The sequence below is a fragment of the Labeo rohita genome, chromosome 24 (genome assembly GCF_022985175.1).
Source record: "Labeo rohita strain BAU-BD-2019 chromosome 24, IGBB_LRoh.1.0, whole genome shotgun sequence".
Taxonomy (NCBI): domain Eukaryota; kingdom Metazoa; phylum Chordata; class Actinopteri; order Cypriniformes; family Cyprinidae; genus Labeo; species Labeo rohita.
Window position 1 is genome coordinate 27,430,847 of NC_066892.1, and position 27,059 is coordinate 27,457,905.

The 27,059-nt window shown below is 34.8% G+C and overlaps 1 protein-coding gene across 2 annotated transcripts; it reads right to left on the minus strand.

Annotated features, from left to right (window-relative positions):
* Window positions 1-1,651: 1,651 nt before the first annotated feature.
* Window positions 1,652-23,182, minus strand: dipk1c (divergent protein kinase domain 1C). Of its 2 annotated transcripts, none has more exons than XM_051097773.1 (4): window positions 21,823-23,178; window positions 9,431-10,165; window positions 6,309-6,473; window positions 1,652-4,065 (listed from the first exon to the last, which is right to left on the minus strand). In XM_051097773.1, the coding sequence occupies exons 1-4, from the start codon at window positions 22,006-22,008 to the stop codon at window positions 3,805-3,807; spliced, it is 1,347 nt and encodes a 448-aa protein (XP_050953730.1). In that variant the 5' UTR covers window positions 22,009-23,178; the 3' UTR covers window positions 1,652-3,804. The 2 variants fall into 2 exon arrangements, with proteins under 2 accessions (XP_050953730.1, XP_050953731.1); XM_051097774.1 differs by lacking the exon at window positions 1,652-4,065 and adding an exon at window positions 4,081-4,456 and having other exon boundaries at window positions 21,823-23,182.
* Window positions 23,183-27,059: the final 3,877 nt, after the last annotated feature.

The window sequence follows — 27,059 nt, forward strand, 5'->3', positions numbered from 1 at the left end:
ATTATGATTACGGGACAAAATATACTAAAAAAAAGTAATTATTATTATTATTATGATTAGTTTGACTTACATGCATGACATGTTATAGAAGGGGTGCCTAAACTTGGTCCTGGAGGGCCGCTGTCCTGCAGAGTTTAGCTCCAACCCCAATTAAACACATTTGGACCAGCTAATCAAGCTCTTACTAGGCATACTAGAAACTTCCCAGCAGATGTGTTGAGGCAAGTTGGAACTAAACTCTGCAGGACACCGGCCCTCCAGGACTGAGTTTGGGCACCACTGTGTTATAGCTAAAAATGTGTGCCAGACTTTGAAGTAGTGCATTGTGGGAAGTCCAGGTGCACTTGACAGCAATTCCCCGCAATTTCACACAGATGTCGGAGTAACCACGGGTCATTCATCACATTACCTGTGAACATTATCCGCTGAGTTCCGACGACCACAAAGTTTCCAAATGTTTTGCTTAAATTATTAACAAGCTACCAATTGTTTTATGATGTGCATTATGAGAAACCTCATTCATAAAATATATTGCTTGACAATTGCTAATACTCTATTAACATAAATTCCCCTTGGTTTGATATTTAGAAGGCAATGACATTAAAACATTTTTATATGGAAGTATAAAATGTAGATTTCTTCCTCTAAGAAAAAAGTCATGAGATTCAAATTGTAAAAATAAAAAAAGATATTTTTTTCCACATCCTCCTAATTTGTTATACAACATAATCAACAGAATTCCTTTCTGAAATGATGGTAAATTATATTCAGATGTGTTCTTTAAAGAGCTCATGATTCTGCACTCACATGGCTTTTGCACTTTGGAAAGCACATCAGCCACTGGACGTGGTTCTAAAGGTATTAAACGTCGAGATTCATTCCAGAGCTTTAGTAGTCTCCAACATTTCTCAAAGCTTGCAGACAGAATTATTCGGCACAAAGCAGTTGTTAATGTGGCCAGTTGAATAATAAAACCTGCAGTTTGTTCCAGGCTTCTAAACACTGGAGCGGCGGTGTAAACAGTCTATAACCATGAACTCTGTGGTTCATTATTTCACAGCTAGAGTGAAATAATGAAATCTCCCTTGAAAAATGCTGGATTCGCTGCCAATCCCACGTCAAGGTAAACAACTACACGAATCCTAACTAAATCCGCTTGATTTCTGCTCTGTTTTAGTGTTTTAGTTGTTTAACTACATTCAAACACAATATTCTGCTCACATTCAACACGGAATTGATGTCTTCATTGCCGTCAGTACGTTACATATGAACAGATCAAAACCTGACCCCTGTCGTTGCCTTGGAGACGCATAATTTGATCACCGCCGCAAGCCAAGCTGGAAAGCGTCTGGAGTCCAACCAAGGCAGAAAAACATAAATCAGTGAAGTTCACCAGCAGGTGATCTGTTTCTATAGTCTTTCTACTCTAGGCAATGTGTCATCCTCCTCTAGTCTAAGGCTTGTGTTTGGTCTGTCTTACCTCCTCTCTTGAAAGACAGCTGGAGGCAGATTGGAACCTGATCTCCCGTGAAGACCACAGCGCTAAAGGTAGATCCAAACAAATCTACAGATTGTTCTTCTTCTGTCAATAGGAAGCAAATGTTGGTTTGATCTTTGAGCTTTCGGTTAGATTCTCTGCATAGTGTTGATGTGCGTAGGGGCTATAATGTGGCGTGACGGCGTGCAGCTGAAACTGTGTAAAAACCAAACGGAAGGATTGTGCCTGAGCCATGGTTTATTGAAATGCTTATACAAAATCACAGGTAGACAAATTCTCTTCAGCAAATAAAACGGATACATTAGCTGAGATGATCCAGAGGAGAGCCTTATGGTTCAGTCACTTTAGCGAAATTTCATGAAACAAATGTGCATTGTCTGTTGTCAGTAGTGTAGAGATGTATCAAGCAGCTCACACAAAAGACAAACCAAGCAGCTTTCTGCTGTCAGCGTGCTGCTGGTCAATCTGTGTGGGGAAAATTTCGCTCTGTTTGGAATTTCCAATCATTTGGATTCCTATTGAAATGACTACATTTTGCCAGCAAAAATATTTTAATGCTAAATCACTTTTATTTTTAAGTACCGTTACACCAAAGATGATAACTATAATGATAACAATAAAGATACAGTTGTAAAAAAAAAAAAAATACAAATATATCTATAACAGCATAGTGGAACAATATTGTTGGAATCCCTTTCAAAATGATTTGTAACAGCTGATGAATGATACAAATTACTGACAGCCAATCAGAATCTCTGCTGCTTTAAAGCGCTCGAGTAAAACTCCAATAAAACAGTAAAACTGCCCTGCGAAACCAAATTATTTTATGTTGGTGTGGAAGCTAATATAATTATCAAAATAGTTATCGATACTGGTGTGAACGGGCCTACACCCTTATATCTACACCCTTAAAGGGAAAGTTTACCCAAAAACCTGTATGGATTTCTTCCTTCTATGGAACACATGACAAAAAAAAAAAAACCTTTGTGTGTCACAGAAGTAATTTTAATTTTTAGCTGAACTTCCCTTTTAGCCCTCTGGTGCTGCTTGCGTGCCTCTCAAATTGTTATTATTTATTTATTTATTTATTATTATTAGGGCCCGAGCACTGCAGTGCGAGGACCCTATTGGAATTGCTCCGTTTATTATTATTTTTTTTTAATTTAATGAAATTAATGTACTATATTTTAGTTTGCTAATGTTCTTATTTAATTTAATATTTTGTATTTTTATCCAGTTTTTGAACATTGATCTGAAAATTTAATTTCCCAGTTAAACTGTAGTAAATCTTGAATGCTTTGGAGCACAAACTTACATTTAGTCTCTTTTTAAAGAAAACACACAAGACGAAAAAATGGGAAAATAAAAAAAAAGTTATAGACGTATAAGTTTATTATTATAAAAAACGCACAAAAATGTTATTTTTTAACTTTTATATGAAATATATCTTTTTTCCAAAACACGTTTTACTCTAAAAAGGAAAATCAAAGCCATAAATCTAAACAAGTTGTGTTACAAATTTGAGGTTGATATTTAAAAAAAAATGTGCTTTCAGTAAGATTTTGTTTGGTACCTCGTTTCCACTAGATGAAGTTTGTTTTCAATGTGGTAATTTTTGACCACAAATAGTACAAGTGCAACTTTTTTTTTTTTTTCCAGAACCATTTATGACCCTAAACCACAAAAGTAAGTAGCATGGATATATTTGTAGCAATAGCCAAAAATACATTGTAGGGGTCATTAGGATATTAAGTAAAGATCATGTTCCATTAAGATATTTTGTAAATTTCCTACCGTAAATATATCAAAACTTAATTTTTGATTAGTAATATGCATTGCTAAGAACTTCATTTGGACGACTTTAAAGGTCATTTTCTTAATATTTTGATTTTTTTGCACCCTCAGATTCCAGATTTTCAAATAGTTGTATCTCTGCCAAATATTGTCCTATCCTAACAAACGCTTATTTATTTAGCTTTCAGATGATGACCCTTATGACTGGTTTTGTGGTCCAGGGTCAGATTTAATCTTTGTAAACAATGTCCATTATTTTGAGTGTGTTCACGTAGCAAGTGCCAAAACCTTTACCAAGTTTCGTACCATTCCGATGAAGGAAAAAAACAAAATATAATTTTTTTTTCAATTTGGTCAAAAATGACTGAACAGCACCAGAGGGTTAACAGATGTTTTGAATATTAGCAGTAAACAACTACGGTACTGAATCTGGCTGTTGGAAAACAGCTGTTATCTCAACTATAATAGTCATCTGAGATGTTTGTTCTTTCGTAGCCATTTCGAGAGTTCATTTAGAAATTAAGTGCCGTATGGACGCGTCTCATCTTGTGTTCCTGGCCTTCACCCTGGTTTCCCGTGTCCTCCCGAATGAGCTCCACGAGCAGATCCTGTAGCTGTTCTCTCACGGCCCGCGTACGCCTGGCGTCCTCCCCGCCGTCTATCTCGGCGCACTCCTGCACGGCCCGCTGCAGCTCCACCTGCAGGGGGAGCCCCGCTTTAGCGCCGAGCAGCGTGGGAGAAAACCAAGGCCTGAAGATCTTCTCACAGATCACCTGCGGAGAGACAGAAAGAGAGAAGCATGACAGCTACCGACCCCAAAGGGAAAACCACAGGTACGGATGAGGGAAGCGACCATTAGCGCCATCCTGGTCTCGTTTCATCATCTCCGGAGCAATCATCAGCCATATTCGCTATGCGTGCCGTTTGAAAGCGATGGTCTCCTTGACCCGACGGCCTGAGCGTTACAAAGCCCTCATTGTTCTGAATGGCAGGCCATACAATGGGAAGGTAGAGGTCACCAAGGGTTGCGTTAAGTGATCGGGAACGGAGAGATGGGCTCTGTCTCAGCCACCTGTGGCTCGGAGCTAGACTTGGTTTCATGCGACCAGCTCGTCTGTTAGCTTGTTCTCCTTAAGGGGAGTTGGCACTGACAGCAGGTGTTGACTACGAACGAACCACAACGAACAGATGAAAGACGTTGCGTGACTGTGGCAAAGTATCTTTGGAGAAATTAAACCTGCATTTACTGGTAACGGTGGCGGCATTCAGATATGTAGTATTTGTTGTCTTCTACTTCGTAGTAATTTCATCGCAAATAGTATTTTTGTAACTTTTTTCTCAGAAACTTAGGATTCTGAGAAAATTGTGAACTATAAACTCAGAATGGCAAGAAATTGCAATTAAACCTGTAATGGTGTCAGGATTCAGAAAAATAATTGCACTCTATTTACTATTTATGGTCATCTTTTGTAACTTTCTTTTCCTCTAACGTAGCACAGATCTGTTTTTATGAAAGCTTATTTCCACCAGAACCTTTTCTTTTGCAACTTTAAATCTCACAATTCCGATTTTTTTTCTTCTCAAAAATAAACAAAAATAAACTCAGACTTGTGAGATACAAATGCAATTTCAAGTAAAAACATGATCATGTCATAATTGTTGGATAAAAAGTTGCAATTATCTTTTTATATATGTGACCCTGGACCACAAAACCAGTCTCAAGTAGCACAAGTGTATTTGTAGCAATAGCCAAAAGTACATTGTATGCGGCAACATTATCGATTTTTCTTTTATGCCAAACATCATTAGAATATTAAGTAAAGATCATGTTCCATGAAAATATTTTCTAAATTTAATACGGTAAATATATCAAAACCTAATTATTTATTGAACTTAATTTGGACAAATATAAAGGCGATTTTCTCAATATTTTGATTTTGTTTTTTGTTTTTTTGGCACCCACCAGATTCCAGATTTTCAAAAAGTTGTATCCTGGCCAAATACTGTTCTATCCTAACAAACCACAAATCAATGAAAAGGTTGTTTATTCAGCTTTCAGATGCATAAATCACTGAAGCTATTTTAAATAAATAGCTAAAATCACAGAATTTTGCATAATTGATTTCTGATCTGAGCCACTTACATATCTGGTAATAAATCAGATATTTATGGGTTTTATATGATTATTAATTTGTCTGTTGTTTTATTTATTGATTTTTACATATATATATATATTTTTTTTTTTTTTTTTTTTTTTTTTTTGCAGTATAACTTCAGTGGTATAGTCATAATTAGTCACATTTTTTTTGGCATTTTAAGACAATTTGTCTTAATTTACCTTGTATTTGGTTTTTATTTTTAATGTAATTTAAGTTTTACAATTTTTAATCTGAAACTGTGAAACTAAGATCGCCGCAGGTGAATATCCCAGGGTACGGTGTTTTACATATACGGGTCAGTTTAGAAACATCTGATGTGTGCTATGATTTTAAAAAAGTGAAATGTGAACAACCTCTAGAAAAATTAGTCGACTTGCAGTCTGAATACAGCCTTATTTTTAATGTAGATTTATTACACAATGTCATGTTCAAATATAGCTACTCTTAAATGAGTTGCGGTTGACCGTAGTCACAACCGATGATGATCTGTTACTCGCCCGTAATCAAAGGTGCTTCCTTTGTTTGGCCCTGTTAACCCCCATTGTGTTTAGGAGCCATAATGGCAGCACTATCTGATTCCCTTCAGCGTTATCGTGAACTATTAACATTCCGTGCATTTTCTTGGCAATGTTTACCGCTGAAGAATGATTGTCTCCTCCGGCTATTTTACTGGTATTCCTTTGTGACAGTTTTCCAAAACAAAGTCATTTTCTTTTCACTCTCAGATCCTTACCGCATATATATAATTGCTAACCACATAATCTGTAGGATTATTGAATGCTAAAATATAGAAGAATTGCTGCAAATGAAAAGATTGCTGTACACAATGGAGTCAGAATAATGAACGCCTCACTCACCTGAAGGTTGCTGTTTCTGCGTTTTGGCCCACATCTGTTTTTAGTTGTGTCACAATTGGAAATGCAGTCGAAGAAGTTGCAGTCATTGTCATTGGTGCAGTTCTGCTCAAGTATGTCTCTCATTTTGGGCTCGAAAAAAGCCATGTCCACATCTATAGCCACCACCTGATCAGAGAAAAACAAAATAATAATCAGAAATACAAAGTAGCAGTAGTAGTGAGGTTCAAAAGCATAATAATCTAATATTCCAAATATAATTTAAATGTAGAAATATAGAAAAAAATGTTTTGGAAACATAGCAAAAGAGATATTTATTATATTCACATTATTTCTAAGACACTAAAGAAATAAGTGAAAATTGTCTGACAAATTGAAAAACTTTTTTGTATATTTCAGATGTACTTGCTACAAAAACTAATAATCAAGACTAGATAACTCTTAAAACTGTCATTATGCAATAATTTTCAATAAACAATTCAAAATAAAATAATAAAAAAATGTAAGAGTTGTTGACTATAATAATTGACTGTTGGACTGTGTATAAATGAAAAATAGACATTTAGAGATGGTGTAGCATTTACTTTCCATTCAGAAAATTGTATTAAACATGAAATATTTCAGTAAAAAGTAGTATAGATAGATAGATATCCTCTGCGGTCAGCTCTTTACTAATAGGATATGCTAAGCCTTGACAAAGCTGTTTTTCTGTTGCCGCATGCTGAACTTTTTGTTTTATTTGAATATTAATTAGAATTTGTGAATGGAATTTACATATCCTTATACTTATGTATAGTACAGGACAGGACAGTCCAAAGTGTTTACACAGGCAATACAGATTCAAAGAAATCTTCTAAAGAGTCTTAAACATTATTTAATGCTGCATGTTACAAAAACACCATATTGGTTATGTGGCATGAATTGATGGGAGTTAATGGGAGGTTTACAGTGTGCTAGTAAAACCCATTAAACCCTCCGAATAAGCATTTATCTCAATCTCATCGGCTCCGCTGGAACACACTTATCATTTGGCTCGTGTTGAAAAACTTAGAAGTTGATATAATATTTGGGCTATGATAACCTAAATAACAATTACTGTAATTACTAAATAATTACTGTTATTAATAATTATCATCATAATTAGCTTAATAACCTGAAATATTTGGAGCATGACAAGACTCAGCAGCAGATTTATAAAGAAATCTTTGGGAGATGTAATTGAGCATCTTTGTTTTAGTATACATCACAGTTTTGCCAGCAGTGAGACAAGGATTATTTCATTCGCTCAGGAAAACAAATTATAACAATTACAATAATAATCCAAACTAATACTGGAAAGATATGTACACGTCACAGAAATGTTTTAATTAGATTTGAATCCTTGCATGATTCATTTAACCACATTTATTTTCTCCTTAACTCGGTTCATACTTTTCTGATTAAATGAAATGTTTTGGCAGATCATTTGTATGGTTGGTGCACTCCTGTCCAAGTCTATAATGAATGAGTTTATTGTTACTTTCATGACTACCTGCTTTACTTAACCAGCTGGCGAAGGCATCCAAAAGTTGAGAAATGCTCAAGTTTAAGCAAATAAGAGATGAACTGCAGTGATGTAAGTGTAACAAATCCTGCAAAAAATGCTAAAAACTCATGAATTGCATTGTACAAAAATGTATCTTTCATAGTATTTTTGTCTTGTTTTCAAATACAAATATCTCAACACACTTTATTCTTGTTTTGCAAGGAAAACTGAACAAAATTAAATGAGTTTATGCTTAAAACAAGAGCAAATATCTGTGTTGTATTGAAAACATTTGAATTAAGGAGATTTGTATTTTAAACCGATTGACAGATGTTTGCTCTTGTTTAAAACATAAACTTGAATCGTTTTGAAAAATTTCTCAGAAAACAAGACTTTGTCATTTTGTTTCTCAAGTAAAGGTATCTTAATTTAACAATCTTCAGACATTTGCTCTGGAAAACAAGACAAAAATACTGACGAAGAACAGAAAAACATCACTTTTTTGCAGCTTGATCAAAAAGTTCATTTAAGCCTTTAAGCTTTTTTTTTTTTTTTGGCTTTTATATATATATATATATATTTTTTTTTTTTTTTTTTTTTTTTTTTTTTTGTAGCAATAGTCAACAATACATTGTATGGGTCAAAATAATAAAATTTCCTTTTATGCCAAAAATCATTAAGATATTAAGAAAAGATCATGTTCCATGGTGATATTTTGTAAATTTCTTACTGTAAATATATCAAAACGTAATTTTTGATTAGTAATATGCATTGCTAAGAACTTAATTTGGACAACTTTTAAGGCAATTTTCTCAATATTTTAATTTTGAATCTTTGCACCCTCAGATTCCAGATTTCCAGATAGTTGTATCTCGGCAAAACATTGTCCTATCCTAATAAACCATTCATCAGTGGAAAGCTTATTTATTCAACATTTAGATAATGTATACATCTCAGTTAAAAAAAAGAGCCTTATGACTAGTTTTGTGGTCCAGGGTCACATTTCATATTTTCAAACTTTTAAGTGTTGCTAATACAACTCGTTGTTCTTTTATTGAAAGTCTTATATTATATTCTAATGGTTTGGAGCAGAGTTATTTAAGCCAAAAGCGAATTTTATTTTATTTTATCATATTTTTAAACTTTTAAGTGTTGCTCCTTAGACATTTACATTTACAGAACATATTGACATATTGTTGTGTTCCTTTTTTATTCCTTTTTTTTTATTATAATTATTATTTTTGGTCTTAAAGTCATGCTATTAAATCTTGCCAAATATGTTTTTTCAAGTAAGTATATCTTAATTTAAGAATCTTTAGACATTTACAGTGGAAAACATCACTTTTTTGCAGTGTGATTAGAAAGTATTTCTTTTATTGAAAGTCTTATATTATATTCTAATGGTTGGGAGCAGAGTTGTTTAAGCCATAAGCAAATTTTATTTTATTTTATTTTATTTTTGTCTGCTTCCTAGACTTTTACATGTAGAGAACATATTGACATATTTACAGTTTCTTCCTTGGTTTTAAAAGGGTATTAAAAAGTCTTCAATTTACTTTCATAAAACCTGCCGAAACTCTGCTGTTAAATGTTTACTCACCGTCAGGTCTTTCCTGATAGCAAAGTTTTCTGGTTTGATGTCACAGAGGTGTAACCGATGAGAAAAGTCATTCTCGAAATGCTCCACCATCTCTAGAAAGCTCAGAGCCACTCGGGGCACCATATCTTTTGCGGTTATCATCTTCTCCTGTCCGCTCCAGGGGCTCGGTGAGGGGCTCAGCGTCAGCTCCTCCAGTGAGAATATGTGTTGATCCCATGCATGTCCGGCCGCCAAGTACTCCACGGCATAAAAGTGACCACAGGAGCCCAAGATCTTGGCCACATGGTGGGTTAAATCCTGCAGGACCCTGAGGAAAGTGTACTCCTCCTGCTGAAGGAGAGCCCAGAGCGAGGCCAGCTCAGCTCGCGAATACGTCCGCTCGTTCTCCTTCAGCTTTTGGCCCCACAAACGAGGCAATGTCAAGTTAGTTCCCGTCTCCAAGCCCAGAGAGTTCTTGATCTCCAGAGTGGCGTAGAAGACGACATCCAGAGGCGAGAGCTCCTCCTCGCCACCCGCACCTCCCGCCGCATCCTGGTACTCCAGCAGAGCTAAAGCCTCATAGGAGGAAAAGTTCTCCAGCTTTGACTTGAGAACGACAGGCACCCCACGCCAGCTGGCGGCCATGACCTTCTTGCCATTCTCATAATAGAGGCAGCGTTTGTATTCGACACGACCGGCCACGCAGAGGTCCTCGCAGAGGTCACCAGTCAGAACACCCTGCTGATACTCGTCACACTGAAACAAAGACACAGAACAGTCAGTTCTCCCATCAGCAGCAAAATATGCACTGGGATGCCGGTTTGGCTTCTATAAGCATTTTCATATATTTGACTTTATATATATTTTTTTTTTTTTTTTTCTCGCAATTATAGCTTTTGTATCTCTCAATTCTGACTTTAAATTCTAATTTAATTTCTCTCAATAGCGAATTAATATCTCTCTCAATTCTGACTTTTTTTTCTCACAATGAGTTTATATCTTGCAATTCTGACTTTGTATCTCGCAATTACAAGTTCATCTCTTGCAATTCTGACCTTAATAATTCTGACTTTATTTCCTTATTTCACAATAATGAGTTTATATCTTGAAATTCTGACTTTCTCGCAATTCTGATTTTATGTCTCTCAAAACTGAGTTTATATCTTGCAGTTCTGACTTTATTATTCACAATAGCAAGTTTATATCTTGCAATTCTGACTTTATTTCTTGCGAAAGCAAGTGTTTATCTTGCCATTCTGACTTTATCGCAATTATAAATTTATGTCTCACAATTCTGACTTTATTTAATTCTAACTTTATTTCTCACAAGAATGAGTTTATATCTTGCGATTCTGACTTTGTTTTTCACAATGGCAATTTCATATATCGCAATTCTGAGTTTAATTCTGACCTTATTTCTTGCAATAGCAAGTTTATATCTTGCCGTTCTGACTTTATTTCTCTCAGCTGCAAGTTTATCTTGCAATTCTGACCTTATTTAATTCTGACTTCATGAGTTTATACCTTGCAATTCTGATTTCTCACAATAGCAAGTTTATATCTCACAATTCTGACTTTGTTTTTCACAATAGCAAGTGTATATCTTGCAATTCTGACTTTATTAAATTCTGACTTAATTTCTTGCTATAGCAATTTTATATTTCTCAATTCTGACTTTATTTCTTGCAATGGCGAGTTTATGTTGTGCAATTCTGACTTTATTTCTCTCAATTGTGAGTTTATATCTCACAATTCTGACTATTTCTTTCAATTACGAGTTCATATCTCGCAATTCTGACTTTATTATGGGATTGTATCTCGCAGTTTTGACTTTATTTTATTTCAACATTATTTCCTGCAAGAATGAGTTTATATCTCGCAATTCTGATTGTATTTCCTGCAATTATGAGTTTATATCTTGCAATTACACATGTATATCTCACAGTTCTGATTTTATTTAATTCTGACTTTATTACTTGCGGTAGTGAGCTTATATCTTTGATTTTGTATTTTCACAATAGTAAGTGTATATCTTGCAGTTCTGACTGTATATCTTTTTTGCAATTGTGAGTTTATTCTAAGAAAAACATCGGAATTGTGAGTTTATATCATGCAATTATGAGAAAAAATTCAATTTCTCATAATTATGCAATTATGATAAAAAGTCACAATGACATTTTTTCATTTTTAGGAAACAGGCTTATATAGATTTCAACATTGATAAGAAGAAATGTTTCTTCTTATCAATGTTGAAAACTATAGAAGCCTACAAATTAGAATTGTAGAATGATATCTGAAAGATCATGTGACACTGAAGACTGGAGTAATAATACTGAAAAAAAAAAAAAAAAAAAAAAAAACTTTAGTCACAGGAGTAAATTACATTTGATATATATATATATATATATATATATATATATGTATATTAAACCAGAAAACATTTATTTTAAATTGTAGTAATATTTCACAATATTACTGTTTATTGATCAAACAACAGCAGCTTTTATGAGCATCAAAAGATACTTCTTTCAAAAAATATTATTCAAAAATAATACAAATTTCATAAAGTAAAATTTAGTATGATCCTTTATTTGGTTATATATTTTAAAAAGAACATGTCAGAATATATGTTGTTTTATGTTTTGCTTTATTTTCATAAATCTTATTTGAAACATTAAAGTAGGCATTTGCATTTAATATGCATATACAAACTTTATATTTGACTAATTGTATAATGTTTATTAGTAGTTTCATAGTCTCGGTATGGTGTGTGTCATGTCAAACTAATTTCCATAGTGTTAAAGCTGTTTTTAATGAATGCATGAATCTTAATTCTATCTCATATCACACTTATTGAATACGTGCCTACAGTGTGTTGAGATATGGCATCAATGCCACCTGTCAGCATATTTTACTGCCATGCATGAAATTCACATCTTGCAAAACAGTCTAATAATCATTTTTATGCATGGTGCTAAAACAGCTCTGCTTTTGCTCCTGCATTTTTCCTCTTTGACCCTCTCATGAAAAATGAGGTAATTACTAGTTGTTGCCGCAGTCTGCACATATATATGTCAGACCAGGGGCTCCGGGGCTTCTGATGATTTGTGTTCCACTAAGATTACACTGCAAATCGTCCTCTGTCACCTTCCAAAGTAAACAGCTGTTATCCACACTCAGTCCGGCTCTGCTTCGGCTCCTACAGTATCAGCACTGGCTTTAGCAAGTTAGTGCTATGTTTTCCTTACATTATCAATCATAATGGTTTGGTGGTTGCTCTCCTATTCCTTGTTTGCCCCCTCTACATAAAATATGTCCTCTGTGTAAAAAAGGCCTGCTAAAGCTTTTTACTCATATCATAAAACTGAACTTGACACATTTGTGTAATTAAACTTGGCAAAAAATGGCAGTGACAACACTAGATTTTTACATTGTCTGAAGATGATGTGCCAACATGATGTGAATGCACAAATTGGTCCAGGTCAGAAAGTCTGACTTTTTTATTTCTTTATAGCATTTCATCACTTGCTCACCAATGGATCCTCTGCAGTGAATGGGTGCCGTCAGAATGAAAGTTCAAACAGTGGATAAAAGCATCACAATAGTCCACAAATAATTCACTCCAGTCCATCAACTAACATTCTGACGGCACCCATTCACTGCAGTGGATCCACTGGCGAGCAAGTGATGGAATGCGACGTTTCTCCAAATCTTTAAAGAAGAAATAAACTCATCTACATCTTAAATAGCCCAGGGGTGAGTACATTTTTAGCAAATGTTCTTTTTTTGATGAACTATTCCTTTAACAACAGTGTGTTAAATTTACATCATATGTGCTTTTGGAAGTGAAGTTTGCCTGATTCTGATTGTGACTATGCATTGAAAGCAATCCCAGACCATGCTGAAGACAACTAAATTACTATACACTTTTCTTTACAAAGAGGCATATTATCTCTGAGGGTGTAAGTTTCTTCCGCACCAGTGGACATGCATAAGTAATAATAATAGCCAGAACTAGTAATTACCTGAATTACTCCCAGTTGGTCGCTTTACCATGACAACACTCTTGAATAACATACTCAAATCTCAGAGCTCTATTATCAGAGTCTAAACATAGAAAGAGCTTCCTTCCTACAGCCCCTCTCATGGGCCTCTCACGGTGTTTATGTGGGCCAAACACGCATGTTGTGTTCTGTGGTCACTCCATGGCTTCTGCTGTAGGCTGATCCTTTTTTTTTTTTCCGACACTGTAAGTGCCAGCCAAATTCTCCACATGTGTTTTAATTCTTCAGATGTGACAACAGCTCCCGTTTGCATGTAAACTTTCCCACTGTGAGGCCCAAATCCAGTGTATGTTTGTGTGTTCGCTATAGAAAGCACACTCACTGTGTTTAGAGATTTGAAAAATGAACGTGTAGGCAGGGAAAACTGAGTAGCGAGACTCGGCTCGGAGAAAGTGACCAGTATGGTTTAAATCATGGCTGTGTTAGTAATCTAGCGGTTGGGATCACAAAAACGGATTTTTTTTTCTTTCAGTACAAAAAAGAAGATTAAGCACTGGATTTGACAGTTCTCAGAACTTTCTGGCAATGCTCTCTCTCAAAGTTTTGAACAAAAGTTTTCCAGTAACAGTTAGTTAGGAATGTTAGTTTAAACTTATCTGGTTCTTTCTTCTTTATCTGGATGTTTTTCTTCAAAAACAGATTTTTTTGTATGTTCATCTAACGTTTTTTAAATGTTACTACTTTTTCCAAATTGTTCAGTGAACATTAAAAACATTCAGAACATTCTCATAATATTTGCAAAATTCTAAAGTAGAACTTTGTTAAAAATTCTTAACAAAGAATGATGAAAAATGTTTTTAAAATTTGATTGTTAATCTAGCATTTTTAAATGCTACTACATGTTTTAAAATGTTCAAGGAGAATTCAAAAGTAACACTTCCATAATGTTTGCAATTCTATAATAAAATGTTCCAACTTTTTTTTTCTTTCAGGCAAGACACTGTAGGTAAATAGGGTAAAAAATGACCTAATAGTTATCACCTTACTTACCCAGCTGACTGATTGCATTGATAATTGCAAACATTTTTGTATTGCAAGTTTTCTAAAATGTTAGGTTTAAATATGCAAATGAGGCATTATTTAATGAAATATGCACTAATTTGTATACATTTCTAGTACAAAAATCTAAACACTGGATGAAGTCAGTTTCAAAATTCTTTCTTTTGGATTATATTAGAGTCTAAAGTTTTTACAGAGGGAATTTTGGGTATATCATTTTTGTCACTCCATAACTCAAAAGTATAAAATACTTGGAAAACACTATATTTTACATTTTGGGGGGAATAAAATGTTGTACATAATAAATTAAATTATATACGAACAAATCCCTCTGTAAAAACCTTCAGGATACAGACAGGGATAAAAATGTAAAGCTTGGTGTGTGTAAGTGCTCCTGAAGTGGACATTTATGGCTCAGTGTAGGAGAAAAAAAACTCATCTTGAGAAAACGGCCTTTAAAAATATGTACTGTAATTAAAAAGTATTGACACAAATAGATTAACTTAACAGTGTTTTTTGGATGTTTTCTTTCCACAAGAAATTGTCATAAAACAATTTATGAAAGACGAAAAAGCCCAAAATCTCAAACTTGACAAGTGAATTACATTTTTTTAACTGGACATTTTGAATGTTCAGAGAGCATTCAGAAATAACCTTTTAATAACTTGCTTATGGGAATGTTAGCAAAATGTTGTTATAACATACTTTTGGTTGGTTTTACATCATGTCTGAAGCTTTTAATCTGAATACTTTAAACTATTTTCATACATTCATTTATTTAGTTAGTTTGTATTGACTGAATACACATCATATTCTTAGGATAATTACTTTTTCTTTTCTTTTCTTTTTTTTTTTGTCATGGAAAAATCTATAACCAATGAATATTTTTAGCTTAATGACATATGCACAGTGGAATTTTTGGTTCCAATCTCGACTCAATGGTCTCAGTGAAAATATGCATCCTTTATCCAGTCAGGCTGTTGATAGTTATATATTTAGCACTGTTTGCATCAAGCCTCACTAATACTATGCTTATGATCTGTACTGCATTAAACCTTTGTACTAACTCATCCTGCACAGTTTGTGCTACAGACCTGAGTGATACCTCAAACAGTGTGTGCTGTTGAGGAGAGGTGTGCTGTTACTAAGCAATTGCACTTACATTTTTCACCTGCTGGAAAAACAGAAAACACACACTCACACTGAAGAAGGGACCATACTGAGCCATGTCTAGGGAGCAGGAAAGCTAAAAGGCTCTCATGAGTCGTGCCACTAAGCAGAGGACATGAGTGAGGACATGTAATAAGAGGGAAACAATATTTTCTTTATGCTTCTGAGCATGTAAGGTAATGATTAAACATTAGACCCCAGAGAATAGCAGACTATTTCTGTTGCCCACAGGCTGTATCGCCATCTGGCCTGAGCGCTGACCAGTCCCGGCATGCCAAGAATGTCTGCATAGGCCGCTCTGGGTCACTCCATCATTTTCACTTTACATGAAACTCAGTAAAACTGGGATACAAAACGAGAAAAGGGCCTATTGTCCTCCATACTCTTATATGCCACTAAACACTTACAGTGGCCCCAAAAAGCTACATTTAAACGTGTTAAATTTTACTAAATATGGCATCTGTAAACAAATGATGCTCAAATTACATGCTCAAATTATGTTTCCTGTAAAATTTTTCCAAGCCATTCTTAATCAGTTGGTGTTTTGGTGTTTTTAAGTGGATGTATAAAGTTAATGTTTCACAATATATGTGACCCTGGATCACAAAACCAGTCATAAGGGTCAATTTTTTGTAACTGAGATTTATACATCATCTGAAAGCTGAAAATAAGCTTTCCATTGATGTATGATGTTGTTATGATAGGACAATATTTGGCCAAGATATAACTATTTGAAAATCTGGAATCTGAGGGTGCAAAAAAATCTAAATATTAAGAAAATCACCTTTGAAGTTTTCAAAATGAAGTTCTTAGCAATGCATATTACTAATCAAAAATTAACTATTGATATATTTATGGTAGGAAATGGAACATGATCTTTACTTAATGTCCTAATGATTTTTGGCATAAAAGAAAAATGGATAATTCTGACCCATACAGTGTATTGTTGGCTATTGCTAAAAATATACCTGTGCTACTTGAGAGATTTTGTGGTCCAGGGTCACATATATTATGCCGTTCAAAAGTTTGACGTCGGATATAATTTGAATATATTTTAATACTTTTATACTGCAAGAATCCATTAAATTGGTCAAAAGTGACTGATTTATTTTGAATGAAATGTGAAATGTTAATGTTTTTAACAAAATATGAAACAGCACAACTGTTTTCAACATTGATAATAATCAGAAATGTTTCTTGAACAGCAAATCAGCTGATAGAATGATTTCTGAAGGATCGTGTGACACTGGAGTAATGATGCTGAAAATTCAGCTTTGATCACAGAAATAAATTACATTTGAATATATTCACATAGAAAACTGTTATTTTAAATCGTAATAATATTTCATAATATTACAATTTTTACTGTATTTTTGATCAAATAAGTGCAGCCTTGGTGAGCAGAAGAGACATATGACTGCATATTTGCAAGTGACTATTTTGCCTGTCCAACTCACATCCAACCAACACAATTTCATATCTTATCTTAAAACGATCAAAATTACACATCTGAAGCATTAAACCTATTGCAAAACAATGATCTGTGCAAGTCCATCAAGTCAGCGGACCATGTCTACCCACCGCATAGAATACCATCTGTGCTTAACCTTCACATTAGAGTATAAACAAAGCATGAAACTGTATCAAGAGCCTGCAGCGGAGCACCACTACGAGAACAGTTAGGTTCATTTCATGAACTCATGCCAACAATTCTATTATACATAGGCCTGGTTGCACAGGTGACAGATGGTACCGCTGATTAAAAAAGGTCTTGTGTAGTTCAAAGAGTAACTGCCCAAAGCTTCTGCGCCACATGCTGCCAGAAACTATAAACAGTTTATTGCGTGGACGCGCACCACTCTGCCCTGTTTATTGCAATGCTGAAGCCTTAGAGAAGCTAACTGTTTGGCAGATTATCAGGCTTGAGTGTTTTGGAGATGTACTGTAACAAATAAGGGATGAATGATGGCTGAGTTGCATTATCATAACTAAAAACTCTGGGAATGGTTTTGGCCTGCATTAAAGCATTACATTTACACCTTTAAATGCCACACTGGTCACGCAAATAAACATGACTATTATCCGTAAGAGTTTAAGACGATGTGTGTGGTCATAAAAGGAAACAAGCTGTGGTTGGATTAGATTCTACAGCATTTTCAAACAAACATCTAATGTGAATTATGAGAACTGTCTCTGTGCTTGTCAACTGCGCCAATAAGACAATTCGGTGGAAAATTAGACGCAGAGTACAGCATAAACAAATCAAAACTCAAAACGCTGTATTATTCTCATTTGGAAATCGCTCTGGATAAAAGCATCTGCTAAATTAATGAATGTAAACAACATTTTGGCATGCTACAGCTGACAGCCTTTTTTCCTTATAATGGATGATACAGAAGTAATGGGAGAGGAGTTTTGAATGTTAATGTGGAATTTGCAAAAATATATTTGATATATATATTATTGAGTAAAAGCCAAAATCTACATATGCAGCAAAAAAATTGTAGGGTTTACAATTAGCTAGCAAATTTCACAAATGTGACCCTGGACCACAAAACCAGTCATAAGGGTCATTTTTTTAAATAATGAATAAATAAGCTTTCCATTGATGTATGGTTTGTTAGGATAGGAGAAAATTTGGCCAAGATACAACTGTTTGAAAATATGCAATCTGTGGATGCAAAACTCAAAATATTGAGAAAATCGCCTTTAAAGTTGTCCAAATGAAGTCCGTAGCAATGCATATTACTAATCAAAAATTAGTTTTTGATATATTTATGGTAGGAAATTTACAAAATATCTTCATGAACATGATCTTTACTTTATAACCGAATGATTTTTGACATAAAAAAAAAAAAATCGATAATTTTGACCCATACAATGTATTGTTGGCTATTGCTGCAAATATACCCGTGCAACTTAAGACTGGTTTTGTGGTCCAGGGTCACAAATAATTGCAAAGAAATGACAATGTAGGAATGTAGAAAAAAAGAATTATAAGAATTATAATCTGGTAAAAAAGTACTAAGAGGAAATAGAGTCGCGCCAAACGCGCGTCCAGGGAAAAACGCCTTCTGCGTCGGATCTTGATGTGTGCGGATCTTCTTTCCTCTATTTTTGACACCAATAATCTTAGTTTTACAATTTCGAAATATTATTATGTTGTACAATTATTTTAAATTATGTACCTTTCGGCTGCACAGATACTGAGAGGTTGAAAATGTTTCAGCAAAGAGCGGGTTCATCAGCTACTTAAACAAAACGACACAAGGTAAAACAGTTCAGTTGAAAAAATGCTGTGTGGAATTAACTCATTGTCAAAAACTTTCTATAGAGCCTTGAATTGTAAATCCTAAAATAAAATATTCTCTCTAAACATCCCTGAGAATTTCAAATTAACTACGACCCAACAATTACAGCAGCCGCTCTGTTATTTTCAGTTCATTCTCATTGACAAAATGACATACACCTCATAGTTAGTATCTCCACCCAGTCATCATTTGCATAACATTGTCACACAGCAGCATTCCATCAGCTTGCAGCTGTTATATTCAGTATAATATTTACCCTAGGTTTCCCAAATATTAAGAATTAGATGACTTATGTGTCGTGATCTTAGATATTACAGGAGCAAAAATGTAATTCACATTCATGGCAGTTCAAATGATTGCATCAGTCAGAATCACTTATCAAGCATGATTTAAAAATGAATAGTTTAATACATTTATTAACTTTGATACATATCTAAATCAAATAAAATTGCTGAATCTGTTCATGCCAACACGTTTGGTTTTAGTGATGATAGTTTGCGTGCAAAAACTTTCCCACTAATTGATGCCATCTAATTGTAATGATCTTCCAGTCCCTGTTTAAAAGGCCACCAGGATTTTGCGGTTCCCAAAGTGGCAACAAACAAAATGTTCTTTCAGCACTCACTTGACATCACGTAATCCAGTGGCTCTAAAAGAGCTTTAGGTTTCCCCCAAGGAACAAAGCTTAAGCCTTTAATGGAGGCCCGTTACTGCTGGTACCCATGATTCAATGCTTGACTGAGTAATCCTATGAAATGCTTTGTGTGGCTTTTGGTGGAAAATTTTACCAAAATCCCCTGAGGTATCGCTACAACTGCAACATGACAGCTCATTTGCTGATTGTATGGAGTTGTGGTTTTTTTTTTTTTTTTTTTTTTTTTTAAACTTAGCCAATTAATCAGAAGTAAAATGCAAGACACCCCTAGTGAAAAATAAATATGCTAAAGTGTATTTAAAATACATTTATTTCATGCCAAGTATACTACAAATACTTTTAAATAGTATGCACTTAATAAAAAAACAAATTTACTTTTAGTATACTAAACTGGTATACTTAAAGTCTATTAAATTGGAACAACTGATGTGTACTTAATGCACTTTAATTGTGCAGAAGCACTGCTTAAGTCAAACTAAAGATATACTTAAGTATATTTGATTGTGCTAAAGTTTAGCTATTGCTGGTATACTTAAGGTTCACTTTAAATAGTTTTATTTAAAGACTGATAGAATTTAAGGATCATATAGTACTCATCAATAGCAACATTAAAACATATTTCAGGCTTAATATTAAGAAATGTGCATTGTGCACAAGTAGTACTTCAGATAAAGTTTAATTAAAATTTTAATATCAGTAAGTCTCAAGCGATATGTCAGTAAATGTGTTAACAGACTCGAATGATACTTAGTATAAAATAAATGCATTTTAAATCATTACTTTTTTACTACGGACTACAGGTTAGTTTTAAGATTTTAGATTAATTTTGCTTCCATAACATGTTCTTTTTTAGACTAGTGTTAAGAAAGAACCCAAAATATACATTTAAGTGTTTATGTTATTACATTTTGGCTGTAGTTTTCAATTACAATACATCTTTAAAGGCTGTGAGTTTTTTCTCCACTTCAGCAGCACTTCCATAACTTTACAGTTTTATTCCTATCTATATTCTGATGTTTTTTTTACAGAGGGGTTTGTTCATATATAATTCCAATGTTATTTTGGTGTCATTGGTATCATCACTATTATAGTTTTTAAGTCATATTTTGAAGCTGTTTTTATTTAGTTAAAGTCATAGTTATTTTGTTGTGGTTTTGTCATTTTAGTAGTAATATTTATGCATGTCTATACAGGTTTTTTTTTTTTCGGTTTTAGTTTTAGTTATTTTAGTACATTAAACTAACATGAGAAATGCTGCTGAAATAAAACTTTTTAATATTTGTATTTATTTTATAATAAATTATTTCATTTTTTTAAGTTTTATTTAACATTTTTTTATTTAAAGTAGCAAAACACGTTTTAATGTTTTAAAGCGGTAGACAGTATTTCCTATTCATTGAATGATAATGAAAAAACTCTCTTTAAAAACCTTTAATATGTGATTCTGGACCACAAAACCAAAAAGTCTAAATTAACATGGGTATATTTGTAGCAATAGCCAAAAATACATTGTATGGGTCAAAATTATATTTTTTTTCTTGTATGGCAAAAATCATTAGGATATTAAGTAAAGATCATGTTCCATAAAGATATTTTGTAAATTTCCTACCATAAATATATCAAAACCTAATTTTTGATTAGTAATATGCATTGCAAAGAACTTAATTTGGACAAAATTAAGGCGATTTTCTCAATATTTTGATTTTTTTGCACCCTCAGATTCCAGATTTACAAATAGTTGCATCTCGTCCAAATATTGTCCTGTCCTAACAAATCATATATCAATGGAAAGCTCATATATGATGTATAAATCTCAAATTACCAAAAATTGACCCTTACGACTGGTTTTGTGGTCCAGTGTCACATATGTCAACAAAGTAAAGCCATTTTTTTAAAGCTGGCTTTATTCAGTGGTCAGATTCTGGAAATGTATGTAAATTAGTGCATATTAATTAGATAAAGCCTCATTTCCATACAATTTCAGAAAGTTTTTCATATTAATAAACTGAGGAAAGTACATTGATATCTATTAGTTAAAGTGGTTGCCCTATTGACCTGTAGTGCCTTCTCTTAAGTTTACACAACATTTTACACTAAATAAATGCAAACAAAGTTTGCAAGTCATCAAGTTAGGCAAGACTGACAAGTTAATATCCAGTAGTAGAGCCTTTTTGATCAAATACCGAATTGAACGATGCCAAAAGTTAGCCTTACCACCCTTTGCAGGATCTCCTTGCTCTTATCATCAGTGCAGAAGTCAGAGAACATGTTCCTGTGCACAAACACCAGGCCGTTGAGGAAGAGCCATGAGGCCAACCACAGCAGGACGACCAGCAGCACGCTCCTCCGGCACACCTTCACCCCCAGACACCTGAGGGCCCCGCGCAGGGACCGCCACATCTGTCGGGACCCCCTTCGGCAGGAGCCCTCTGCTTTCCACTCAAGGATGTGGGAGTCTGTGGCATCTGTGGCGTCGTGGAGGATGTGCGCCTCGCTGCTCTCGCTCGGGGTCGGCGTTTGCGGTTAACCTCCTCCTGACGTCTCCTCGGGGGACTCGCATGCCTGATCGCGCCGCTCCGTTGCTGCACTGCCTCCTGTTACGCAGAGCGGATCTCTCTCTCTGCTTCCTCTCCGCCTTCTCGCGTTTGTTTTGTGAATGAACGAGGCGAGCGCCGGAGTGTGAAGAACGCCTCAGAGTCGAGGCCAGACTTGCTCTGCCTCATTCGGTCACTCTCACGTTGACTGTTTCTCTAGGCTCCAGTGTGTTTTCACTCTGCCTCTGGCTCTCTGTTCCCTCTCTCTCTTCATACAACACTCCACCTTTTTTCCCTCTGCCTCCCGCCCCCTTCTTGAGTGCTTTCCTCCTTTGGGTCGCCTTCTTCTCTGTTTCCAAGGCAGCCGGGCCTTTCCTGACGGCGCTCGGTGCCAGATCCGTCTCTCGTGCCAGACGCGGACCCTTGGATAACTTCACTTGAAATCTGCTTGCATTTTAAGCACCGCAGACAAAACAAGAGACCGGCGTGTACCAGTATTACTGGTTATTTGATTAGAGACGGATTCTCCCACGGTGATAATGCCCACATATTTGATTTGCACTCGCTGCTCGAGGGCTGAGCTTGCAGTTCTGCCGGTAACGACAGCGGTGGGAATCTCAGCGGTCGTTTTTTCCTTCGATTGTGAGAGCCTGCAAGAGCAGCCGCAGGTGAATAGAATCCCTAATCACTTGCCTCATAAAAGAAAGTGCTTTGTGGCCAAGAGCGAGAATCGTTCATCTGTTTTATGTGTGTTTCTTTAAACCTCGACGCGTCGGAGACGAGTGTCTCGGGTTACTTTAATTGCCAATTAGATAGCCTTGTGCGCTCTGTGAGGGATTCTGTCTTCAAACGTATTAATGCTATCAGCAAATCACAGATACTCTTGAGATCTCCTGCGCTTTCCCAAAGTCCGTGAAGTGCTGAATGAGCACATTGTTTGCAAATGGAGTTGTATTTGTTTTCACCTTGAGGGGCTTGCTTAAGGACTCATATGAGGTCATTTGGAAATGCAATAATAAAGTTGTTAAATGACCGTTCAAAAGATGTAAAAATGTTTTTGAATAAACTATCTCATGTTCATCATAGTTGCTTTTAGTCAGTAAAAACGATAATATTATTACCATTTTAAAATAGCTGTTTTCTATCTGAACATGTAGTGAAATATAATTTATTGCTGTTATCAAAGCTGAATTTTCAGCATCATTACTGTCACATGATCCTTCAGAAATCATGCTAATATGCTGATGTTCTGCTCAAGAAACATTTCTGTTTATTATCCGTTTTTTAAAACAGTTGTGCTGCTTCGTATTTTTGTGAAAACCACACTGTAAAAAACAATTTGTTGAGTCAACTTAAAATAATTTGTAACCTGGCTGCCTTAAAATTTTAATTTCAGTCAGCTCAAAAAATGTTTATTCAACTTGAAATGTTAAATTATACTAAGTGACAACTTAGATATTTGAGTTGAATCAACTTAAAATTTTAAGGCAGCTGGGTTACTTACCCGTCTGTTAAGTTTAGCAAGCACAAATATCTAAGTTGTTACTTAGTACTACTTAACATTTCAAGTTGAATAAACTTATTTGAGTTGACTGAACTTAAAATTTTAAGTCAGCAGGGTAACAAATTATTTTAAGCTGACTCAACAAATTGTGTTTTTTATTTTTTACAGTGCATGATACTTTTTTTTTCTTCCAGGATTCTTGATGGACAGAAAGTTTGGAATGACAACATTTATTTATTTTGATCAATTTAATGTTTCTTTGCTGAATAAAAGCATTTATTTATATATAGTATTGTTTGTAAAGCACTAACTGTAACTTTCTGTGAAATTCAGAGGTCACAGAAGTTTTTTCCACAAAGAAAGTGTAATTCTGCCATCTAGTGGTTCTACGACACAGTTACAATTATTTCAATATAAAACACGTAATTTATGAATTAGTGAGGAAAATGCTAACCTTAAGAATTTTAGCATTCCTATTTGCTTAAATAGCAAAATAAAAACGGCACAATAGTGTTTTCACGACGTTCAACGAGACAAAAACATTGACAACAGCAGTCAGAAGAGAGAACGATGTCAAATTTACCGTCATTTTCACAGCAGCTGTACAAAGGGTCTCAAAGGTGGGTTTGATTCCCAGTCTGATATCCTCTACAGCAGGGGTGCTCAACCCTGTTCCTGGAGATCTACTTTCCTGCAGAATTCATCTCCAACCCTGATCAAAGACACTTGAACCAACTAATTAGGATCTGAAGGAACACTTGATAATAGACAGGTGTGTTTGATCAGGGTTGGAACTAAACTCTGCAGGAAGGTAGATCTCCAGGAACAGGGTTGGGCACCTCTGCTCTACAGTCTCACTTTGGTTAAAGGGTCTGCTAAATATAAATGTCATGTTGCTGACATGCTTGTTGCTTCACTCCTTTCAGGGTCTCTGGTGGTGTTTTGAAGCAGCCTTGGTACGTGAATCATTTCTCATATCAATGTCTGTTTAGAACTGGGAGAATTACTGATACAGCAACAAATATGTTAACGATGGCATCACTGCCTCTAATTAAACTGAAACTGTCTGTAGTTAGCAATCTTGTGTTCAAAAACAGCTAGATGATGGGCTGCAGTGCTTGTGGATACTCACAAGAGGGTGAATTTAACGATGCAAACTTGCAGGAACGTGTCAAACTGTGAAAGTACAACACATCTGTCTTTACCTCACAACCAAAACTCCCATTTGAATGCGTTATGGATCAGGGTTGCCAGGGTTTCACAACAAAATCCTCCAAATTGCTACTAAAACTGAGGGGGTGCCCCATTAAAAAAAGTAAAATTGGCTTTCAAGGACCTAAATATTACATTATTGGGGTCGCTTCAACCCGCAGCAATAAAAAACAACCCGCGGCAGCAGTGTTAAAGTAGCCCAATTCCATGGGAAATTCCGCAGCATTTGGCAACACGGTAATGGATTATCATTTCTCAGTCATCAAACGCCCCCTGGTGGAAGACAAAAGTAACAGCCTAGTTTTTTTTTAAACCAAAATTTAGGTTTTTTTAAACTATTCTTTAATCTGATTTGGTACATTTTTCAGGTGTCCTTTACCATTTTATTATACAACAGTATCTGTGGTGGACAATTTGTGTTTTCAAGGTGTAATGTAAACATTCCAATAATTTGAGATACTGGATTTTTGACTTTCATGAGCTGTACGCTCTAATCATTAAAATTAAAAAAAAAAAGAATTTTTTAAAATGTTATACTTCACATGTAATGAATATAGAATTTATGAAAGTTACAATAAAAAACTTTTCCATGATATTCTAATTTTTTGAGATGCACCTTTATATCTTTATATGTAATCTCATATTTTCTTTATTTTTTTTTTAAAATATAGTTAAAGTGCACCGCTGAATGCACTGACAGGCATTGGTAAACTAAAATACACTTTAATGTTATTTCTATTTAAAACTTTATGCCATGTTTTAAATATATATTGTAATTAGTCAACACATCAAAATAAGTAGTTTTTTAAAGTGTGACAAAAGATTATAATATATAAAATGTACTTTAAAATGTTAAATTAAGCTTCACTTAAAATACATTGTGGCCAAGAGCACTTTTTAATGTGTAGCCTACTTTAAAGGAGAAGTCCACTTCCAAAACAAAGATTGACATATAATGTACTCACCCCCTTGTCATCCAAGATGTTCATGTCTTTCTTTCTTCAGTCGTAAAGAAATTATGTTTTTTGAGGAAAACATTTCTGCATTTTTCTCAATATAATGGACTGTTATGGTGCCCCGATGTTGAACTTCCAAAATGCAGTTTAAATGCGGCTTCAAACGATCCCAAATGCGGTTGTAAACGATCCCAGCCGAGAAAGAAGGGTCTTATCTAGCATAACTATCGGTTATTTTAATAAAAGTAATACAATTTATATACTTTTTAATGCCAAACGCTCGTCTTGTCTTGCTCTGCCTGGACTGTTTTTGTTCCGGTTCATGACAGTTAGGGTATGTCGAAAAACTCCCATCTCATGTTTTCCCTCAACTTCGAAATCATCCTATATCGCTGTTTTACCTTTTTAGTTAAGGGTGTTTGATCTTCTTTGCATGTTCACTTTGCCAAGAATGGATTGGCACTTCTGCAGCAATGTAGGATGATTTTGAAATGATTTTTGAAGATGAGAGAGAAAATAGTTTTTTGACATACCCTAACTGTGTTGAGTCAGAATACACAGAGTTCAGGGAGAGAAAGGCAAGATGAGCATTTGAGATTAAAAAGTATATAAATTGTATTGTTTTAAATTAAAATAACCAATCGTTTCACTAGATAAGACCCTTCTTCCTCGGCTGGGATCGTTTACAACCACATTTGTGATCGTTTGAAGCCGCATTTAAACTGCCTTTTGGAAGTTCAAAATCAAGGCACCATATCAGTCCATTATATGGAGAAAAATGCAGAAATGTTTTCCTCAAAAAACATCATTTCTTTACGACTGAAGAAAGAAAGACATAAACTTCTTGGATGACAAGGGGGTGAGTACATTATATGTGAATCTTTGTTTTGGAAGTGGACTTCTCCTTTAAATGTATTAAGAAATATTTCACGAAGGTGTCTCTTTAAAGATGCAGTACCATCTCTGTTTAAAACATAAACATGCAAGTTACTTGTAGAGTTTTATTTTTATTTATTTTTTAACGTGGATTGTGCTTCAGCACTGCTCCTCTGCGTTGATGAATCTGTTATCACATCATCATCCACTTACTGTACATCCTGCGAGGCATAAATCCAAGAAAATGCCCCCTGAACAAGTAACACATCTGCTGCTTTTGTTCTGACCAAATAAACAACGTAAATGTTTTAAAATACATCACATTACTGGCGTTTAAGTTAAACGATTGCAGATCACTGAGCAGAAGTG